Source organism: Bufo bufo, chromosome 1 (genome assembly GCF_905171765.1).
Source record: "Bufo bufo chromosome 1, aBufBuf1.1, whole genome shotgun sequence".
Classification (NCBI taxonomy): Eukaryota; Metazoa; Chordata; class Amphibia; order Anura; family Bufonidae; genus Bufo; species Bufo bufo.
The window spans coordinates 821,644,562-821,666,223 of NC_053389.1; the positions used below are offsets into that span (position 1 = coordinate 821,644,562).

The window sequence follows — 21,662 nt, forward strand, 5'->3', positions numbered from 1 at the left end:
GAGCTCAAGCCGGCGACCTGTGCCTGCGCGAGAAACATTTAGGCCTCTGCCCCTCCCCTGTGTAGGGCCTGGCACTTGTCTGTCTGACTTACTGTTAGATTAAATAAATAAATAGGAAATTAAAATACCCCCAAAAACTCTGTAATTTTCTCACTTCAGCACACATCGTCTAATAAGCCCTTTTTTTAACACTAATACACGCCAAAAAGGGCTGTAATTTTCTCACTTGACCACACAGCAGAAAATACTTTTTTTGTGCCACTAATACACTGCAAAATTACCTTCAAAACAGATTACAGTACCCCTGAACGGCAAATATATTTTTAATTTTTACGGCAATACACGTCACAGAAGACTTTTCCATAGATTACTGAACTGCTGAGGGACAAATATATTGTTTCTTTTTACGGCAATACACGTCACAGAAGGCTTTACCACAGATAACTAAACCGCTGAGCGCAAATATATATTTTCTTTTTACGGTAATACACACCACAAAAGGCTTTAAAATATATACGGTAACTGCACCGCTTAACGGCAAATATATTTTGGTTTTGCCACTAATACACGGCAAAAATGGCTTTAGAACAGATAACAGCACCGCTGACTGGCAAATATATTTTGTGATTAGTAGAACTACAAGTAACAGCACACTCCTAGTCAATTGCACAAAGATATAAGCAAATACTGAATGTTAAATGAGCTCCTTGGTGGCCATAATTACTGCTAGAGAAGTTAGAAGCTCTTTGCGCATATAATTGATCAAAAATATGTCGGGCCCATCTACCAAACGACAAGGTGACTTCCATCAGACGGGGCCTACGCTAACACATGCCTCTCCTGGACTTACAGCCTACAATCTGGGCAAAGTAGGACCCAGCTACCGTATATAATATACATGCCTCTTCTAGGCTATCAGCCTGTAATGTGGGCAAAGTAGAATACAGCTATATAATGTATCTAATTAAAAGCACATGGTAAATGGGTGGTAGTGCACGGTTCAAAATCACCAACTGGGGGCGCCACCCTCCAGTGGTATTATCAATAGGAAAAAATAGAAACAAATGAACCAGCACCTCCATAGTATGTCAATTTGAGAACACAGGTGAATGCTACCTTGGCTGAAACACAATGTGATTAGTAGAACTACAAGTAACAGCACACTGCTAATCAATTGCACAAAGATATAAGCAAATACTGAATGTTTTTCATTCCTATTGATAATAACACCGGGGGGTCAGGACAGTGCAGCACCGGCCACAGGAATGAAGACTGGGAGGGTGAGTAGTACAAGCGCTTGCAGCATTTCACTACCTACTCCCGTCACCTAAAGCATACTAGTGAGCGCTATTCGCTTTATAAGACTCACAGCCACCCCACCCCCCGCTTTTGGAGGAAAAGTGCGTCTTATAAAGTGGTATTTTACTTTTGCCACTAATACACGGCAAAAAGGGCTGTAATTTTCGCACTTCACCACACAGTGACTAAAAAGCCCTTTTCTTCCCACTAATAAAAGCCAAAAAATGTTGTAGAACATATAACTGCACCGCACAAGGGCAAATAAGATGAATAAATCTTTCCTTGTAATAAACCCTGGTAATGGCTGTATCAAACAGCACTTGCACCCTAATAAGAACGGTTTCCTGGAATTACAGAGCTGTATAATGGCAATTTGGGTCCCCAGTCAGTGCAGCAAGGTGTAATAGGATTGTTTCTATTACCCAGGCTGTAACCTCCCCTCCAGAACTCTTTTCAACCTAAACGCTGTGGAATGATTCCTCCCTATCCTTTTCCTGCACTGGTAAATCGCACAATTAAATAGCTTTTTTCTAACACTGTCCCTAGCGCCTGCAGACGTCTCTCCCTGCACTCAGTACACTGGTAAATGGCAGAATCTACGATGGCTGCCGCTATTTATAGGGCTGTGACATCACAGGGCTGGCTGGCTGCTGATTGGCTGCATGCATGTCAATCTGGGTGATCCCACCTTACCAGAGTTCCTTTCCTTTCTCCATGTCCTCACACGTGCAGCAGCCATTTTAGGAAAAAAATTGATTTTTTTTTACCATGAAGCGCGAGGAAATTCGGCTTCGGTGCAAATAATTTTTTTTCTGAAATTCGGCTTGAATTCCACTTCATCAGCTTCGATTCGTTCATCTATAATTCTGAGCACTGCTTAGTATCATCCCTGTGCTCTGCTTCTCTCCTTGATTGAAAGTGCTAGACAACATGCTTTGGGCAGAGCCCTGCCCTAGAGCATGCAAGTAAGTGGTAATGTTATAGCTGGGAGGTTAAGTGATTAGTTTTGCATGTAAAATCCCAGGTATGAATCTTGGAAGAGACTTCAAAGTTTTTTCTTCAGATATTGTTATTATTATTAGAGATGAGCGAATTTCTCACAAATTCGATTCGGACGGTTCGCCAAATTTTTCAAAAAGATAAGCAAATTACGTAAAAAAAAGTCTATTTCCTGGCTGCAGAGAGCCTTTATAGGGGTGAAGAACACTGTGCCTTGCAGTAACACGCATATGGAGTCTCCTGTGGTAGCGAAATAATGCTGTGTCAGTATGACATGCAGATGACAGATGTCACTCTTAGAATCACTGCATACTTCACTTATTTAGGCTGTCATGGTACCAAAAACAACCAAATAACTCAAGTATGAACTCAGCCTTACAGGTCGATGATAGCGTCAAGAAGAAGTGCACTCCTTTTACTCCCTCATCAGCTGATTCCACATAGATGTCTACAGAACGTGTTCTATTAAACGCTTATACTAGTAGAGCCCCCTGACAGAGTGGAGAGGGTAAGTAAGTTTGGAGAGCAGAGTGGAGAGCAGTAAGTTTGTGTTGGCATCACTGATTATTTTGCCCTTCCTCTGATCCGTCAGAACAATAACCCCAAAAAAACGGATCCTGTCTATTGAGCATCTACCTTCACTCGGTCAGCATTTGGGCAGTAATCAATCAGTATTGCTAATGCCAAAAAAACAGGAATGGATCTAAAATAGAGATAACACGTGAATGGAATATTTGCAAGTCTTCTGTGTTTTGTACCCACTCCTGCTTTTGGCTACCAAATCACAAGCCAATACTGATGGGACCATACAGGCCTTACAGCTGCTACACAGACAGGATCCATTGTGCGTCTCATTTTTCCTTCCTTCTGACAGATCAGAAGAAAGGTCAAATAAATGATGATGTCAGCCAGGCCGAAAGCCAAAATAGTTGACAAGTCATAAAGTGGGGAGGATGGGAACAGCATGAGAATGACATATTGGAGAGGTTCAAGCAGCATGAGGAGACCACACAGTGCCCCAATGACAGGGTCTGGAGGTGGAAGCAGTATGAGGAGGCCACCGAGTGGCACAATGACAGAGTCTTGAGGTGGCAGCAGTATGAGGAGTCCGCCGAGTGGCACAATGACAGAGTCTGGAGGTGGCGGCAGCAGCATCAAGAGAAGGCCACCGAGTGGCACAATGACAGAGTCTCGAGGTGGCAGCTGTATGAGGAGGCCACCGAGTGGCACAATGACAGAGTCTGGAGGTGGCTACAGCAGCAGCTTCAGGAGGATACCGCAGAGTAGCAAGGAGACATAGTGTGGAGATGGCAGCAGCAGAATCAGGAGGATACCACAGAGTGGCAAGGTGACAGTGTGGATATGGCAGCAGCAGAAGCATCAGCATACCACAGAGTGGCAAGGTGACATAGTGTGGTGATGGCAGCAGCAGCAGGATCAGTATAGCACAGAGTGGCAAGGTGAAATAGTGTGGCGATGGCAGCGGCAGCAGCAGCATCAGTATACCACAGAGTGGCAAGGTGACATAGTGTGGATATGGCAGCAGCAGCAGCATCAGGAGACCACAAAGTGACCCGGTGACAGAATGCGGCGCTGGGTGGCAATACCAGTACCCGCTGACGAAGGTGGCTGAAAGAAGGAACACTTGGCATCAGATGTCTGGCATCAGGCGGGTGGCAGCATCAGAGTAGTAGCTGAGGCAGGTAGCCAGAAGAAACCTCTCTCTTTTTTCAAGGTTTGGATGAGTAGAGTTGGCCTTGCGGTTCGCCCAACGGTCGTTTCGCGGCAAACTTTGCGCGTTTGCGATTTGCGGTACATACGAGCATATGCGATGTCGGCCGCCGCCATATTCTATTGCATTGCGCCGAACTTTGACCCACGACAAATCCATCAGGTGGGACAGGACGGCCAATTGAGACGTTTCAGCACATGGACACACCCCCACCCTATCACAGAACCAGATATGGCAGCCATTTTACATTCTGTGTTTTGCCAGTGTAGGGAGAGGTTGCTTTGTGGAGCAGGGACAGGCTGTTAGGGACACCAAACCCTAGCTAATAGGGCCACAAAAGTCCTTTTAAGGACTGGTATAGGTGTGTGTAACGGTCACGTCCACACACACACAGGGGGAAGGATAGTGACCACTGCGCTCCACCCTCACCCCTGGCCCTGCCTACTTGCCTCACGAGTCCTGATGACAGGGGACAACTGGACGACAGTCCCTTACTTAGGATATGTGCAGGGGAGACAGACAAGACAAAATACGGAAGGTGAACGGACCGGGTCAGAACCAAGAGAGCTACGCAGTACAAAGGGTTAAGCAAAGAATGGTCAGAAGAAGCCGGGGTCAAATACCAGGAGGGTAGAGAAGTACCAGAGGAGTCCGCAAAGAGTAGTCAGGTGGGAGCCGAGGTCACGATACCAGGAGGGATGCGCAGTACAGGAGGAGCAGGCAAAGGATCGTCAGGGAACAGGATCAGGTGAGTATTCAGTAGTCCAACAAATAGCCAGGAACCTAGAATTAACAGGCAACCTGTGGCCAGCAGGCTGCCTGTATTTATAGTGGGGTCTGAGGGTCATGTGACGTGGCCAGCATCACATGACCGACAGACAGACAAGTCGAGCACCGAGTGATCAGATCGGCGCTCAAGGTAGACCTAGGAGCAGGGAGCCTCCCAGCTAGCAAAGCCGCCCTGGGAACGAGGCCAAACACAGATCCTCACTCCTGAAGCTAAGCAGCAGGTCTGCGGCTGATGGGAGACCGAGTGCGCCTTTGGCGCCCCGTGACAGTACCCCCCCTTTTACGAGGGGCCTTCGGACCCAAGACTTCAGGCGATGGCCTTTCAGGGTGTTCTAAATGAAATTTTCTAGGAGCATGAACCTCCCTGGCGGGTACCCAAGGTCTCTCCTCGGGTCCATACCCCTTCCAGTGAATCAGGTTCTGTAAGGAATTATGCACTCTCCTGACATCCACTATATTAGACACCACATACTCGACAACATCACTAACAAGAACCGGTGGAGGCGAGGCTTTCAACGGTACAACAGGTTCGAAAAACTTTTTAAGTAGAGATTTATGAAATACATTATGAATGTGGAACGACTTGGGCAGCTCCAACTTAAACGATACCGGATTATTCACCTCCGTGATCTTATGCGGTCCAATAAAAAGAGGAGCAAATTTTCTAGAAGCTACCTTGTTGAGAGATAGATTCTTGGAGGACAACCATACTTTATCCCCAACCTGAAAGTTCACCCCCCTTGAACGTCTCCTATGGGCCTTGAGTTTTTGAGAACTTTGAGCCTTTTCTAGGTTCGATTGAACCCGGGTCCAAACTGTGCACAGTTCGGAGGAGAGTTTATCCGCTTCAGGGTTAGAGGAGGAGACGGACGACCCAGAATGGAAATGGGGATGAAAACCATGGTTACAAAAGAAAGGGGAGACCCCAGCAGAAGAATTGACATGGTTATTCAAAGCAAATTCAGCCAACGGAAGGAATTTGACCCATAATTGCTGGTCATCAGCAACATACAACCTCAAGAATTGTTCCACAGACTGATTAAGGCGTTCAGTCTGCCCATTACTCTCAGGATGGTAGGCGGAAGAAAAAGACAATTACATTTTACATCTTTGACAGAAGGCCCTCCAGAATTTGGACACAAACTGCACACCCCTGTCAGAAACAATATTTTCCGGGATGCCATGTAAACTAACAATCTCTCTCACAAAAATAGACGCCAGGGTTTTTGCATTCGGAAGTTTAGACAGGGGAATGAAATGAACCATCTTATTAAACCTATCGACCACTATCCAAACCACAGTCTTACTGAACCAGCGGTAGGTCAGTTATAAAGTCCATCGAGATATGGGACCAGGGTCTACTGGGAATGGGTAGCGGTCGTAGGTTACCAGCAGGGCAAGTCCTAGGGGTCTTAGACCTGGCACAAACCTCACAGGCTGACAGGTGGACTTGACATCCCTGGTCAGAGTGGGCCACCAATAAGATCTAGAAACCAGATCCTTAGTGCCCTCAAAACCCGGATGTCCACAAAAGGCAGAATCGTGACACTCCCCCAACAGCTGGAGACGAAATTGTACGGGAACAAACAACTTATCTGTTGGGGTGGATGTCGGTGCCAGATGTTGTTCAGCCGAGATATCCTGGGTTAGAGCCGCTCAGAAGATGTTTGCTGGTAGGATGGATTCAGGAGGTGCGTCAGTGGGTTGTAAAGCATGGAAGCTCCGAGATAAAGCGTCTGCCTTCACATTTTTACTTCCCGGCCTGAACGTAATGGAGAAATCAAAACGGGTAAAAAAACAGAGCCCATCGGGCTTGCCGGGGATTCAACCTCTTAGCAGACTCAAGAAACATTAGGTTTTTATGGTCAGTGACAACAGTTACTCGATGCCTTGCCCCCTCCAAAAAATGCCTCCACTCCTCAAATGCCCATTTAATAGCCAGCAGCTCCCTATTCCCTATGTCGTAGTTTCTCTCCGTGAAAGGACTGCTCCTGTGCCGTCCTCGGATGCATCCATCTCCACAATAAAGGGTCTCTTCTGATCAGGCTGGATCAGAATGGGAGCGCTACTAAATGCCTTTTTTTTATGTTTCAAATGAAGAAACGGCCTTGGTAGGTAGACCAATTCTCCAAATCCGCCCCTTTCTTAGTAAGGTCGGTCAATGGTTTAGCAATTACAGAAAAATTCATGATAAATTAACGATAGTAATTAGCGAAACCCAAAAACCGTTGTAAGGCCTTTAAGGATGAAGGCCTTACCCATTCCTTAATTGCCAAAACCTTACCAGGATCCATCTTAAAAGCGTGAGGAGTCAGAACATGCCCTAGAAACAGTATCTCCTGTACACCAAAGACACATTTCTCTTGCTTAGCGGATAGCTGGTTCTCCCTCAACACCTCTAATACTTGTTTGACATGAGACACAAGAGATTCAAAATCAGGAGAGAATATCAAAATGTCATCAAGATAGACAATAATAAATTTAGCTAAGAACTCCCTAAGAATATCGTTCATTAAGTTTTGGAACACAGCTGGGGCATTGCTGAGTCCAAAAGGCATCACCTGATATTCAAAGTGTCCTATCGGAGTATTGAACGCTGTCTTCCATTTGTCTCCCTCCTTGATTCGGATTAGATTGTATGCCCCTTTTAGGTCAATCTGGGAAAACCAGGTTGCCCCCAGAACCTGGTTAAATAAATCCGGAATCAATGGTAGAGAGCATCTATTTTGGACAGTGATTTTATTTAATCTCCGGTAATCAATACAAGGTCTAAGACCACCATTCTTCTTCTTAACAAAGAAAAACCCTGCTCCCATAGGAGAGACCGAAGGTCTAATATGCCCTTTAGCAAGGTTCTCCTTAATATAGTCCTCCATAGCCTTGCGTTCAGGCTTAGAAAGATTATAAATTCGCCCTTTAGGAAATTTGGCACCCTCTATTAGATCTATGGCGCAATCATAAGGTCTATGGGGGGGGGGTAGAACCTCTGGAGTAGGGGATGAGAATACATCAGAATATTCCTTAATAACTTAGGGTAATGTATTAGACCTTACTGAAACCCCAGCCTGGACCACGGACAAGCATGAGTCACACTTAGGTCCCCATTTCACCAACTCTCTATTGGACCAATCTATTGTGGGGTTATGTAAACGGAGCCAAGGCAACCCTAGTACCACCTCAACCGGTAGGTTCTCCAGGACTAAAAGAGAACATCTCTTAGAGTGGCACACACCCACGGTTAGAGAAATTTCAGAGGTACATGACCTCACCGTACCACCAATCAGGGGAGTAGCATCAATAGCCATGACATGGATAGGTGTAGGAAAAGCAAACATTGGAATACCCAATTTACTAGCATATTCAAAGTCAATAAAGCTGGCCGCTGAACTGAAATCAATAAAGGCCTTACCCGGCCACTTATTAACCCCCAGAGAAATTGTTATGGGTACCAAAAGCTTACATTTAGAAAAATCAGGGTGTACCTGGTCTTTAGGTTGTTTTGCCTTAGGAGACTTGTCAGAGTGGACCCTCTTAGGACACTTGTTGATCCAATGGCCAGGATCTCCACAGTAGAAGCACTCTCCGCGTCTGCGACAAAGATTACCCCAGTGTTGTCCCTGGAAAAGGCCTCTGGCTGGACCACCATCTGAGAACAGAACTGTCGTTCTTGTCGTCTCTCTCTAACTCATCGATCAAGTCGGACAACTAGGGTCATCATCTCCTCTAAGGTCTCTGGAATTTGATAACTGACTAATAGATCTTTTTAAATTATCAGACAGACCAGACCTAAACTGACTCTTCAGGGCTGGTTAATTCCATTCCGAGGGGACACACCACTGTCTGAATTGGGTGCAATACTCCTCCGCAGGGAGATGGCCCTGAACCAGTGCCCTGAGAGCCGTCTCGGCTACCAGGGCCCTGTCTGGTTCGTCATAGAGGGTACCTAGGGCCTGAAAAAAAACCTCCACAGAAGTTAGACAACTGGCCCCAGGAGGTAACGAGAATGCCCAGTCCTGGGGGTCACCCTGTAGTAGAGAAATGATAATACCCATGCGTTGGCTCTCGGGACCGGAGGACACGGGGCGCAAACGGAAGTAGAGTTTGCAACTCTCCTTAAAGGAGAGAAACCTCTTACGGGCTCCAGAAAAGGGTTCTGGGAGATTGATCTGGGGCTCAAAATGTGGACTGGAGGGCTGAGGAGTGGAAGAACCTTGTCCTAACTGAAAAGAACAGAGTTTCTCTCCTAGCTCCTGCACCATATGTGTCAGGTTAGAGACATGGTCAGTCAGGGTCACAAGAGGATTCATGATACAGTGGTTATTGGGCCTGTTAATCTATAACGGTCACGTCCACACACACACAGGGGGAAGGATAGTGACCACTGCGCTCCACCCTCACCCCTAGCCCTGCCTACTTGCCTCACGAGTTCTGATGACAGGGACAACTTGACGACAGTCCCTTACTTAGGATATGTGCAGGGAAGACAGACAAGACAAATTACGGAAGGTGAACGGACCGGGTCAGAACCAAGAGAGCTACGCAGTTCAAAGGGTTAAGCAAAGAATGGTCAGGAGAAGCCGGGGTCAAATACCAGGAGAGTAGAGAAGTACCAGAGGAGTCCGCAAAGAGTAGTCAGGTGGGAGCTGAGGTCACAATACCAGGAGGGATGCGCAGTACAGGAGGAGCAGGCAAAGGATCGTCAGGGAACAGGATCAGGTGAGTATTCAGTAGTCCAACAAATAGCCAGGAACCTAGAATTAACAGGCAACCTGTGGCCAGCAGGCTGCCTGTATTTATAGTGGGGTCTGAGGGTCATGTGACGTGGCCAGCATCACATGACCGACAGACAGACAAGTCGAGCACCGAGTGATCAGATCGGCGCTCAAGGCAGACCTAGAAGCAGGGAGCCTCCCAGCTAGCAAAGCCGCCCTGGGAACGAGGCCAAACACAGATCCTCACTCCTGAAGCTAAGCAGCAGGTCTGCGGCTGATGGGAGACAGAGTGAGCCTTTTGCGCCCCGAGACAGTGTGCTATCGATAGGTGTGATATACTGAGGGGTATGATATACATATAATATAGTTTCTAACATAGATAATATACAGAGAGGGACAGAAGTATTTGAACACCCTGTGATTTTGCAAGTTCTCCTACTTAGAAATCATGGAGAGGTCTGAAAGTCACATTGTACTGTAGGTGCATTCCCACTCTGAGAGACAAAATAAAAAAACAGGAAATCACATTGTATGATTTTTAAAGAATGTATTTGTCTTGCACTGCTGAACATAAGTATTTGAACACCTGAGAAAATCAGTGTTAATATTTGGTACAGAAGCCTTTGTTTGCAATTACAAAGGTCAAACGTTTCCTGTAGTTCTTGGCCAGGAATGCACACACTGCAACAGGGATTTTAGCCCACTCCGCCACACAGATCTCCTCTAGATCTGTCGGGTTTCGGGGCTGTCACTGAGCAACACAGAGTTTCAGCTCCCTCCAAATATGTTCTATTGGATTTATGTCTGGAGACTGGCTAGGCCACTCCAGTACCTTGATATGCTTCTTACAGAGCCACTCCTTGGTTATCCTGGCTGTGTGCTACGGGTCGTTGTCATGTTGGAAGACCCAGCAACGACCCATCTTCAATGCTCTGACTGAGGGAAGGAGGTTGTTGCTCAAAATCTCACAATAAATGGCCCCATTCATCTTCTCCTTAATACAGTGCAGTCGTCCTGTCCCCTGCACAGAAAAGCACCCCCAAAAAATGATGTTACCACCCCCATGCTTCACAGTAGGGATGGTGTTCTTGGGATGCAACTCATCCTTCTATTTCCTCCAAACACGACAAGTGAAGTTTAGACTAAAAAGTTCTACTTTGGTCTCATCTGACCACATGACTTTCTCACATGCCTCCTCTGGATCATCCAGATGGTCATTGGCAAACTTCAGACGGACCTGGACATGTGATGACTTGAGCAGGGGAACCTTCCGTGCAATGCATGATTTGAAACCATGACGGCGTAGTGTTCTACCGACAGTGACCTTTGAAACTGAGGTCCCAGCTATCTTCATGTCATTGACCAGCATATATATATAGTGCATATATATATATTTTATTTTTGTACTGAAATAGGACACTAAATGCTTTTACCACAAATAACTGCAACTGTGAAGTGCGTACATATTTTTCTTTCTGTACTGAAATAGACCACTAAACGCTTTCACCACAAAAAACTGCAACAATGAAATGCGTATGTTTTTCCATATGTACTGAAATAGGCCACTAAATGCTTTTACCACAAATAACTGCAAAAGTGAATTGCGTATATATTTTTCTTTCTGTATTGAAATAGTCCATTAACCGCTTTTACCACAAATAACTGCAACAGTGAAGTGTGTATATATTTTTCTTTTTGTACTGAAATAGGCCACTAAAATCTTTCACCGCATATAACTGCAGAAGTGAACTGAGAATATATTTTTCTTTTTCCACAGATTTAAGCCACTAAAGGCTTTTCAACATAGAACTTGGACCTCAAGAACAAATAGCTGGAATTACAGAGCAGTATAATGGCTATTTCGATCCCCAAATAATATTTCCCTGCACATGTAAATCGATTTTCTAGCACTGTCCCTAGTGCCTTCTGACGTCTCTCCCTGCACTAAGATGCTGTGCAATGATTCCTCCCTATCGTTTCCCTGCACTTATAAATCATTTTTTATTTTTATTTTTTTCAAAATCAGGTTTATCCTATTGCTGTCCCTTGCGCCTTCTCACGTCTGTCCCTGCACTCAGAACACTGGAAAATGTCTGAATCCAAGATGGCTGCTGTATTTATAGTGCTGTGAGATCACAGGGCTGGCTGGCTGCTAATTGGCTGCATGCAGGAATGTCAATCTGGGTGATCCCGCCTTCCCAGAGTTCCTTGCCCCATGTTTTCACACGTGCAGCAGCCATTTTAGGAAAATTGTGATTTGTCACCACGAAGCACGAGGAAATTTGCATTCATCTCTAATTAGTATTATTATTATTCATTTATTATAGTATAGCCTTTTTATGATGTTTTAAATAAAAGAGAAAAAAATGACAGAAAAATTAAATATTTAAGCTTCTCCTGGAACTTGAACCTAGTATCTCTACATGCATGTTAGACCACTATACCACCAACCTATAACACTGCCATATAGAAAAGTATAATTTTTTTCAATTCTCAGAAAGCTAATACACATTACTGGCATCTATAATCATATATTGTTCCTGTAAATAAAGAAGTTAGATGTAGATTAGCTTCAGTGTGGTGAAGCTATAGTACATAGTGTATATGATATTTACATGCCAACACACATCTTTAGGACAGGGCTTTGCTCTCAGCCTGTTGTTCAGCCCTGTCAATAAAGGGGGGGGGGGTATTTAACAGCTAAGGGTGGGTTATCACCAGCGTTAGGAATTCTGTTATAGTGTTTCCTTGTAATAGAGTTATAACTGAATATAACAGAATTTTTGAACGGAAATCAAAACTGAACCCTTTAAGAGTCATTCCGTTTTGCTCCTTCCTAATACAGTCCTGATCAAAAGTTTAAGACCACTTGAAAAATGGCAAAAAATCATATTTTACATTGTTGGATCTTAACAAGGTTCCAAGTAGAGCTTCAACATGCAACAATAAAAAATGGGAGTGAGACAAAACATTTTTTGAGCATTCAATTAATTGAAAATAACGATTAAACTGAAACTGGCTGTTTTTCAGCTGATCGAAATTTTAGGACCACATGCCTTTAAAAGGCCAAATCTGTGCAAAGATGTGGATTCATTGTCATTTTCTGTCAGGTAGTCACACGTTGTGATGGCAAAGGCAAAAAAACTCTCCCTTTTTGAACGTGGTCGGGTTGTTGAACTGCATAAGCAGGGTCTCTCACAGCGCGCCATCGCTGCTGAGGTGGGACGCAGTAAGACAGTCATTTGGAATTTCTTAAATGATCCTGAGGGTTATGGAACAAAAAAGTCACTGAGCCGGAGGATCCAATTGGCTGTCCGTCAAGACACTGGACGATCGTCGACCCAAATTAAGGCCCTTACTGGTGCTGACTGCAGCCCCATAACCATCAGACAGAATCTGAGACTGAAGGGCTTCAAAAACAAAAATCTTCTTCAAAGACCTCGTCTCCTTGAACGCCACAGAACTGCTCGTTTGGACTTTTCAAGAGAGCACCAAACATGGGACATTCAAAGGTGGAAGAAAGTTTTATTCTATGATGAGAATTTTTTTTTACCTTGATGGTCCTGATGGTTTCCAACATTACTGGCATGACAAGCAGATCCCACCTGAGATGTTTTCTACGCGCCACAGTGGAGGGGGCGCCATAATGGTCTGGGGTGCTTTTTCCTTCAGTGGAACAATGGAGCTTCAGGAAGTGCAGGGGCGTCAAACGGCCGCTGACTATGTCCAGATGTTGCAGAGAGCATTCCTCATGACTGAGGCCCCTTGTCTGTGTGGTAACAACTGGGTTTTTCATCAGGACAACGCTACAGTACACAATGCCCGCAGGACAAGGGACTTCTTCCAGGAGAATAACATCACTCTTTTGGCCCATCCTGCGTGTTCCCCTGATCTAAATCCAATTGAAAACCTTTGGGGATGGATGGCAAGGGAAGTTTACAAAAATCGACAACAGTTCCAGACAGTAGATGGCCTTCGTGCGGCCATCTTCACCACTTGGAGAAATGTTCCCACTCACCTCATGGAAACGCATGCATCAAGAATGCCGAAACAAATTTTGGAAGTGATAAAAAATATGGCGGAGCTACTCATTACTGAGTTCATGTTTGGAAGTTGGATTTCTGTTTTGGGGGGGTTTAGTTTTTTTTTGGAGGTGTGGTCCTAAACTTTTGATCAGCTGAAAAACAGCCTGTTTCAGTTTATTCGTTGTTTTCATTAAATTTAATGCTCAAAAAAATGTTTTGTCTCACTCCCATTTCTTCTTGTTGCATGTTGAAGCTCTACTTGGAACCTTGTTAAGATCCAGCCATGCTAAATACGATTTTATTTGCCATTTTTCAAGTGGTCTTAAACTTTTGATCAGGACTGTACATGTCTATGGGCACAGATAACGGTTCCGTTTTGTTCCGTTATACATGACAGAAAAAAAAAGACATGTATTAGGACGGAGCAAAACAGAATGCCTGAATGCCTTAAAGGGTTCAGTTTTGCATTCCGTCCTAAAATTCTGTTATATTCAGTTATAACTCTATTATAAGGGAGCACTATAATGAAATTCCTAACCCTGGTGAGAACAAGCCCCAAGTAAAACTTTTTTCTGTTATTTTTTGCCATTATCTGCCTTTGTTCTAATTTGTTATGTTCTTGAAAAATACAGTCTAGTTTTATGTAATTTGAGGTTTACTTGAGCTTTCTTTACTTTCCTATTCTATTTGCAGACAAATCTGACTGTAGTCACAGAATTTTTACTCTTAGGTTTTCAAGGCAGTCAACATTTGAGATATCTCTTATTCCTTCTGTTCTTTGTTATTTTTGGCACCACAATATGTGGAAATATCTTAATCATCACACTGGTGTCCACCAGTAAGAACCTCCAATCTCCGATGTACTTTTTCATCTCACAACTCTCCATCAATGACATCTTGTTGCCCACAAATATTGTCCCCAAAATACTCCACATCTTGCTGAAAAATGGAGGAACCATCAGTTTTATTGCCTGTATGACACAGTTATATTTTTTCTGTGCTGCAGAAATAGTTGAATGTCTTCTTCTCACATTGATGTCTTATGACAGATATATGGCCATCTGTAATCCCCTCCGTTACACCACCATCATGACAAATGCATTTTGTGTTAAGTCAGTCACTATGTGTTGGTTTTTGGGTATTATTGTTTCATTTATTCTCACCATAACACCATCAAAGCTATTCTATTGTGGACCCAATATCATTGACCATTTATTCTGTGATCTTCTTCCTTTACTAGAACTTGCCTGTTCTGACACCTTCATTTTTCACTTAGAGATTTATTTAATAGGCTTTCCAATTGTCTTCATTCCAACCGCACTCATTGTAGTGTCTTACATTTGTATTGTTTTAGAAATCTTAAGGATCCCATCCAGTACCGGTAGACAGAAAGCCTTCTCCACCTGTAGCTCCCACCTCATTGTGGTCTCCATATTCTACGGGACTCTTTTCAGTGTTTATTTTATTCCAAGAACTGGTCAGACATGGGATGTTAATAAACACCTCTCCCTGCTATATACTGTGTTTACTCCATTGATTAATCCCATTGTATACAGCCTGAGGAATAAAGACATTAAGAAAGCCGTAAAAAATATTTCATTTAATAAACCTTGATTAACATTAATATCTACTTTTTCATATTTTTTCTTGTTTTACTTTTTCATATTTTTCATTTAATTTACTTTTTCATATTTTTCCAGTAATAGAAACCTGAATCTAGGATTTATGCAGGAGCCCATACAGAAAGTAACAAACGATCATGTCATTGACAAAGAAGGACGTCAGCTAAAGAAGAACATACAGAATATCTCATGTCTATTTTTAATTAGATGTTGTAACGCCTGTTTCATGGGTGTAATGCAGGAAATAACAATAGTAATACAAATAATGGCCTATACTGAAATAAGTTAGATCAAAGAGTGACACGTAAAAGTAAATATACCAACCCTAACTGTGATTGATAAGCTTCAACCATTGGACCAAGGTTAGAGTTCACCATTAAGTGGTCATAATCTTAAGGATTTTTTGGCAGGTTTAGTGGAGATGAACTGGGAAACCCAATCTGTTATAATAGATTACCAGCACATTTTCCATGTTGTAGAGTGAAATATGAGAATAAATTCATTGAGAGATGATTTTCTGACAAGAATTCAAAAGTACGGTGACTTCCCGCAATACACCGTACATGCTGTCCTTGCTATTTGATAGGAGGTGGGAGGGTCTGGGAGGGAGGGTCTGCTGCTGATTGGCTGGAATGTGTCTGCTGACTGTGAGGTACAGGGTCAAAGTTTGCTCAATGATGACGTATAGGGGGCGGACCGAACATCGCATATGTTCGCCCGCCGCGGCGAGCGCGAACAAGCTATGTTCGCCGGGAACTATTCGCCGGCGAATAGTTCGGGACATCTCTAGTGTTAGGTAGTGTGATAGGAACTACTGTTTCTCTGCTGTCCATATATACATGCTACAGACATAGTGCTGTGATGTCACAACAATACTTAGTGCACCAATCATTAATATGTAGTCAGACCTCATAAAATGTGAAGTTGCATGTATTGCACAAAAAATATTTGCATCATTAGTGCCGATTTGAGCAATCGCGAAAATAATGACTGGAGATAACGAATTCAAGAATTTGTGAATTTAATGCAAATATTAGTGAAATGTTGTGGAAACGAATATTGCCCAGGCCGCTCATCACTTTTGCTGCTTGTTGCACTTTATCAACAGATCGCCTGTGTGGCTATTCTCGCCCGGGTCGATCAGCTCTAACACCGCTTGGTAATTGTCACGGATGTACCGAGACATACGGACTTCCTCGCGACAGTGAGTGAGAGGAGATCTTTGAGACTGGCAACATGTGGTTTGATTTGACATGTTTACCATGTGGATCAATAGGTGTCTGTGTTGTTTCTTGTACTGTCCACACCCTTAACCTCTGTCAGTAAGACGGGGACGTCATCTTTCCCCAGGGTCGGAGGGTACGGCGTAGGGTATGAACCTCCCATCAGCCTGGCAGATCTGGTACTGGCCACACCCTTAACCTCCAGGTGTTGCTATTGTGGTCATCTAACTTTCCCTATTTATATTTGCTTCTCCCACAATGCTGTGCGGTTTATAGCTTCAGTTGGACATGTGGATAGCTGGTGTTTGGATGTCGACTGAGTTCCTAGTGCTGCCTTAGCTTCTTAGAAGTTAAGTGTTACCTTTCCCTTTGTATTTTGGCTTTTCTGTGTGTTTCATTTCCTTGTCGTTTTGCATTAGGCCTTAGAGAGACTCCTTTTCATCCTTCTTTTTAGAGGAACAGGTTGTCTCATTCCTGTCATTAGTACCAGGTTTAGGGTTAGATAAAACCATAGGTATTCCTGTGTATGAACTAAAATACTTCTGGAGTCTATTCATACTTGTAGTCAGTCAGGGCTTTGGTTAGGGTTTTCACAAGGAGGTGTCCATCTTCCTTTCCTAGTTTCCAGGACTTATTTCCTTTCCCCTGTTCATTGTGGGGTTTCCCTCCCACACTAGGGCGTGACATTATAAACCGCCAAAACCATCATATTTTTAGTTTTGTTTGTTTGAGTGCAGCCATCGATCCAATTGCTGTACTGGCAGGACAGTTGCAATGGCTGTCTTTGGAATAAGCTGACCTCCACACGACCATCTTGCAGATTCAGAGACCACAGGCTGTTGGTCCTGGTGGTGATCAGGCCTATCTGGAGCCTAAACTTGTCCTCCCGGACAGATTCTCTGGGGGATGTGATAATTTCATTCTGTTTAGGGAGGCGTGCAAACTGTATTTTAGGTCTACGTCCACACTTATCTGAGGATGAGAAGCAGAGTTGGTGTGCTTATTTCATTGCTTAAGGGGGATGCGCACTCATAGGCTTTTTCTCTGCCGACCGGATTGCAGTCTCTCCGGTCGGTGGATAAATTTTTCGAAGCTTTGCATCTTATCTACTGGCAACTAGTGATTAGCAGTATAGGCAATATTCGAATTTGCGATATTTCGCAAATTTTGGGACGAATATTTGCCATAAATTCACAAATTCGAGAATTCGTGATCTCCAGTCATTGTGAGCTTGATTTGAAAAATCGACAATGTAATATATTTGCGATAAATTCGCGATTAGAATATTCAACGCTATTCACGAATACAAATATGTAGGACTATATTCAAAATATTTGCAAATTCTCGAAGTGGCGATATTCGCGATTAAAATTTGTGATTCTAATATTCGTACTCAACACTGCTGGCAACATGTGGTTTGATTTGACATGAGGAAAATAAACTGTCAGATGACATGCAGAATGTAAAAATAAATTCCCCATTAAAAGTGTCCTGTCTGACCCAGGAAGAAGTACATCAGCGACTTAAAAAGATTAAAATAGACAAATCGCCAGGACCGGATGGCATACACCCCCGTATCCTAAAGGAATTAAGTAATGTCATAGCCAGACCCTTATTTCTGATATTTGCAGACTCTATACTGACAGGGAATGTCCCACAGGATTGGCGCGTGGCATATGTGGTGCCAATATTCAAAAAGGGGCCAAAAACAGAGCCTGGAAACTATAGGCCGGTAAGTTTAACATCTGTTGTGGGTAAACTGTTTGAAGGTTTTCTGAGAGATGCTATCTTAGAGCATCTCAACGGAAATAAGCAAATAACGCCATATCAGCATGGCTTCATGTGGGATCGATCATGTCAAACTAATTGAATCAGTTTCTATGAGGAGGTAAGTTCTAGACTTGACAGTGGCAAATCAATGGATGTCGTATATCTGGACTTCTCCAAAGCATTTGACAGTGTACCACATAAAAGGTTAGTATATAAAATGAGAATGCTCAGACTGGGAGAAAACGTCTGTATGTGGGTAACTGGCTGAGTGATAGAAAACAAAGGGTGGTTATTAACGGTACACACTCAGATTGGGTCACTGTCACTAGTGGGGTACCTCAGGGGTCTGTACAGGGAGTGCAGAATTATTAGGTAAGTTGTATTCTTGAGGATTAATTTTATTATTGAACAACAACCATGTTCTCAATGAACCCAAAAAACTCATTAATATCAAAGCTGAATATTTTTGGAAGTAGTTTTTAGTTTGTTTTTAGTTTTAGCTATTTTAGGGGAATATCTGTGTGTGCAGGTGACTATTACTGTGCATAATTATTAGGCAACTTAAAAAACAAATATATACCCATTTCAATTATTTATTTTTACCAGTGAAACCAATATAACATCTCAACATTCACAAATATACATTTCTGACATTCAAAAACAAAACAAAAACAAATCAGTGACCAATATAGCCACCTTTCTTTGCAAGGACACTCCAAAGCCTGCCATCCATGGATTCTGTCAGTGTTTTGATCTGTTCACCATCAACATTGCGTGCAGCAGCAACCACAGCCTCCCAGACACTGTTCAGAGAGGTGTACTGTTTTCCCTCCTTGTAAATCCTTGTAAATCTCACATTTGATGATGGACCACAGGTTCTCAATGGGGTTCAGATCAGGTGAACAAGGAGGCCATGTCATTAGATTTTCTTCTTTTATACCCTTTCTTGCCAGCCACGCTGTGGAGTACTTGGACGCGTGTGATGGAGCATTGTCCTGCATGAAAATCATGTTTTTCTTGAAGGATGCAGACCTCTTCCTGTACCACTGCTTGAAGAAGGTGTCTTCCAGAAACTGGCAGTAGGACTGGGAGTTGAGCTTGACTCCATCCTCAACCCGAAAAGGCCCCAGAAGCTCATCTTTGATGATACCAGCCCAAACCAGTACTCCACCTCCACCTTGCTGGCGTCTGAGTCGGACTGGAGCTCTCTGCCCTTTACCAATCCAGCCACGGGCCCATCCATCTGGCCCATCAAGACTCACTCTCATTTCAAAATCAGTCTTGAGATATTTCTTGGCCCAGTCTTGACGTTTCAGCTTGTGTGTCTTGTTCAGTGGTGGTCGTCTTTCAGCCTTTCTTACCTTGGGCATGTCTCTGAGTATTGCACACATTGTGCTTTTGGGCACTCCAGTGATGTTGCAGCTCTGAAATATGGCCAAACTGGTGGCAAGTGGCATCTTGGCAGCTGCATGCTTGACTTTTCTCAGTTCATGGGCAGTTATTTTGCGCCTTGGTTTTTCCACACGCTTCTTGCGACCCTGTTGACTATTTTGAATGAAACGCTTGATTGTTCGATGATCACGCTTCAGAAGCTTTGCAATTTTAAGAGTGCTGCATCCCTCTGCAAGATATCTCACTATTTTTTACTTTTCTGAGCCTGTCAAGTCCTTCTTTTGACCCATTTTGCCAAAGGAAAGGAAGTTGCCTAATAATTATGCACACCTAATATAGGGTGTTGATGTCATTAGACCACACCCCTTCTCATTACAGAGATGCACATCACCTAATATGCTTAATTGGTAGTAGGCTTTCGAGCCTATACAGCTTGGAGTAAGACAACATGCATAAAGAGGATGATGTGGTCAAAATACTCATTTGCCTAATAATTCTGCACTCCCTGTATTGGGCCCTATTCTCTTCAATATATTTATTAATGATCTCGTAGAAGGCTTGCATAGTAAAGTATCAATTTTCGCAGATGACACTAAACTGTGTAAAGTAATTAACACTGAAGAGGACAGTATACTACTACAGAGGGATCTGGATAGATTGGAGGCTTGGGCAGATAAGTGGCAGTTGAGGTTTAACACTGACAAATGTAAAGTTATGCACATGGGAAGGAATAATGCAAGTCACCCGTACATACTAAATGGTAAAACACTCGGTAACACTGACATGGAAAAGGATCTAGGAATTTTAATAAACAGCAAACTAAGCTGCAAAAACCAGTGTCAGGCAGCTGCTGCCAAGGCCAATAAGATAATGGGTTGCATCAGAAGGGGCATAGATGCCAGTGATAAGAACATAGTCCTACCACTTTACAAATCGCTAGTCAGACCACACATGGAGTACTGTGTACAGTTCTGGGCTCCTGTAAACAAGGCAGACATAGCAGAGCTGGAGACGGTCCAGAGGAGGGCAACTAAAGTAATAACTGGAATGGGGCAACTACAGTACCCTGAAAGATTATTAAAATTAGGGTTATTCACTTTAGAAAAAAGACGAATGAGGGGAGATCTAATTAATATGTATAAATATATCTTGGGTCAGTACAGAGATCTATCCCATCATCTATTTATCCCCAGGACTGTGACTGTGACGAGGGGACATCCTCTGCGTCTGGAGGAAAGAAGGTTTGTACACAAACATAGAAGAGGATTCTTTAGGGTAAGAGCAGTGAGACTATGGAACTCTCTGCCTGAGGAGGTGGTGATGGGGAGTACAATAAAGGAGTTCAAGAGGGGCCTGGATGTATTTCTGGAGCGTAATAATATTACAAGCTATAGCTACTAGAGAGGGGTCGTTGATCCAGGGAGTTATTCTGATGCCTGATTGGAGTCGGGAAGGAATTTTTTATTCCCCTAAAGTGGGGGAAATTGGCTTCTACCCCACTTTTTTTTCCCCTTCCTCTGGATCAACTTGCAGGATAACAGGCCGAACTGGATGGACAAATGTCTTTTTTCGGCCTTATGTACTATGTTACTATGTTACCTTGTGGATCAATAGACGTCTGTGTTGTTTCTGGTACTGGCCACACCCTTAACTTCCAGAGGTTGCACTTGTGCTTATCTAACTTTCCCTATTTATAGATGTTTCTGCCACAATGCGGTGCAGTTAATAGCTTCAGTTGGACTTGTGGATAGCTGGTGTTTTGATCGCGGCTGAGTTCCTGGTGCTGCCATAGCTTCTTGGTAGTTAACTGTTACCTTTAACTTTGTATTTTGGCTTTTCTGTGTTTTGCATTTGCTTGTCGATTTGTATTAGACCTTAGGGAGACTCTCGTTCATCCTTCCTTTTGGAGGAACAGGTTGTCTCATTCCTGTCATTAGTACCAGGGTCCTTTAGGGTTAGATAGGACTTTAGGTATTCCTGTGTATGAACTCACCTACCTCTGGGGTCTGTTCATACTGGTACTCAGTCAGGGCTTTGATTAGGGTTTTTACTAGGAGGTATCCATCTTTCTTCTCTAGTTTCCAGGCTTTATTTCCATT

At 43.5% G+C, this 21,662-nt stretch overlaps 1 protein-coding gene across 1 annotated transcript in view; it reads left to right on the plus strand.

The window, feature by feature from the left end:
• The window catches only part of LOC120989507 (olfactory receptor 10A7-like), a 64,055-nt gene extending 48,885 nt beyond the window's left edge, over positions 1-15,170 (plus strand). The window contains exon 2 of the mRNA XM_040417659.1: positions 14,250-15,170. Within this exon, the coding sequence (XP_040273593.1) occupies positions 14,250-15,170 (921 nt within the window). The remainder of the gene's footprint in view (positions 1-14,249) is intronic.
• The last annotated feature ends 6,492 nt before the right edge of the window (positions 15,171-21,662 follow it).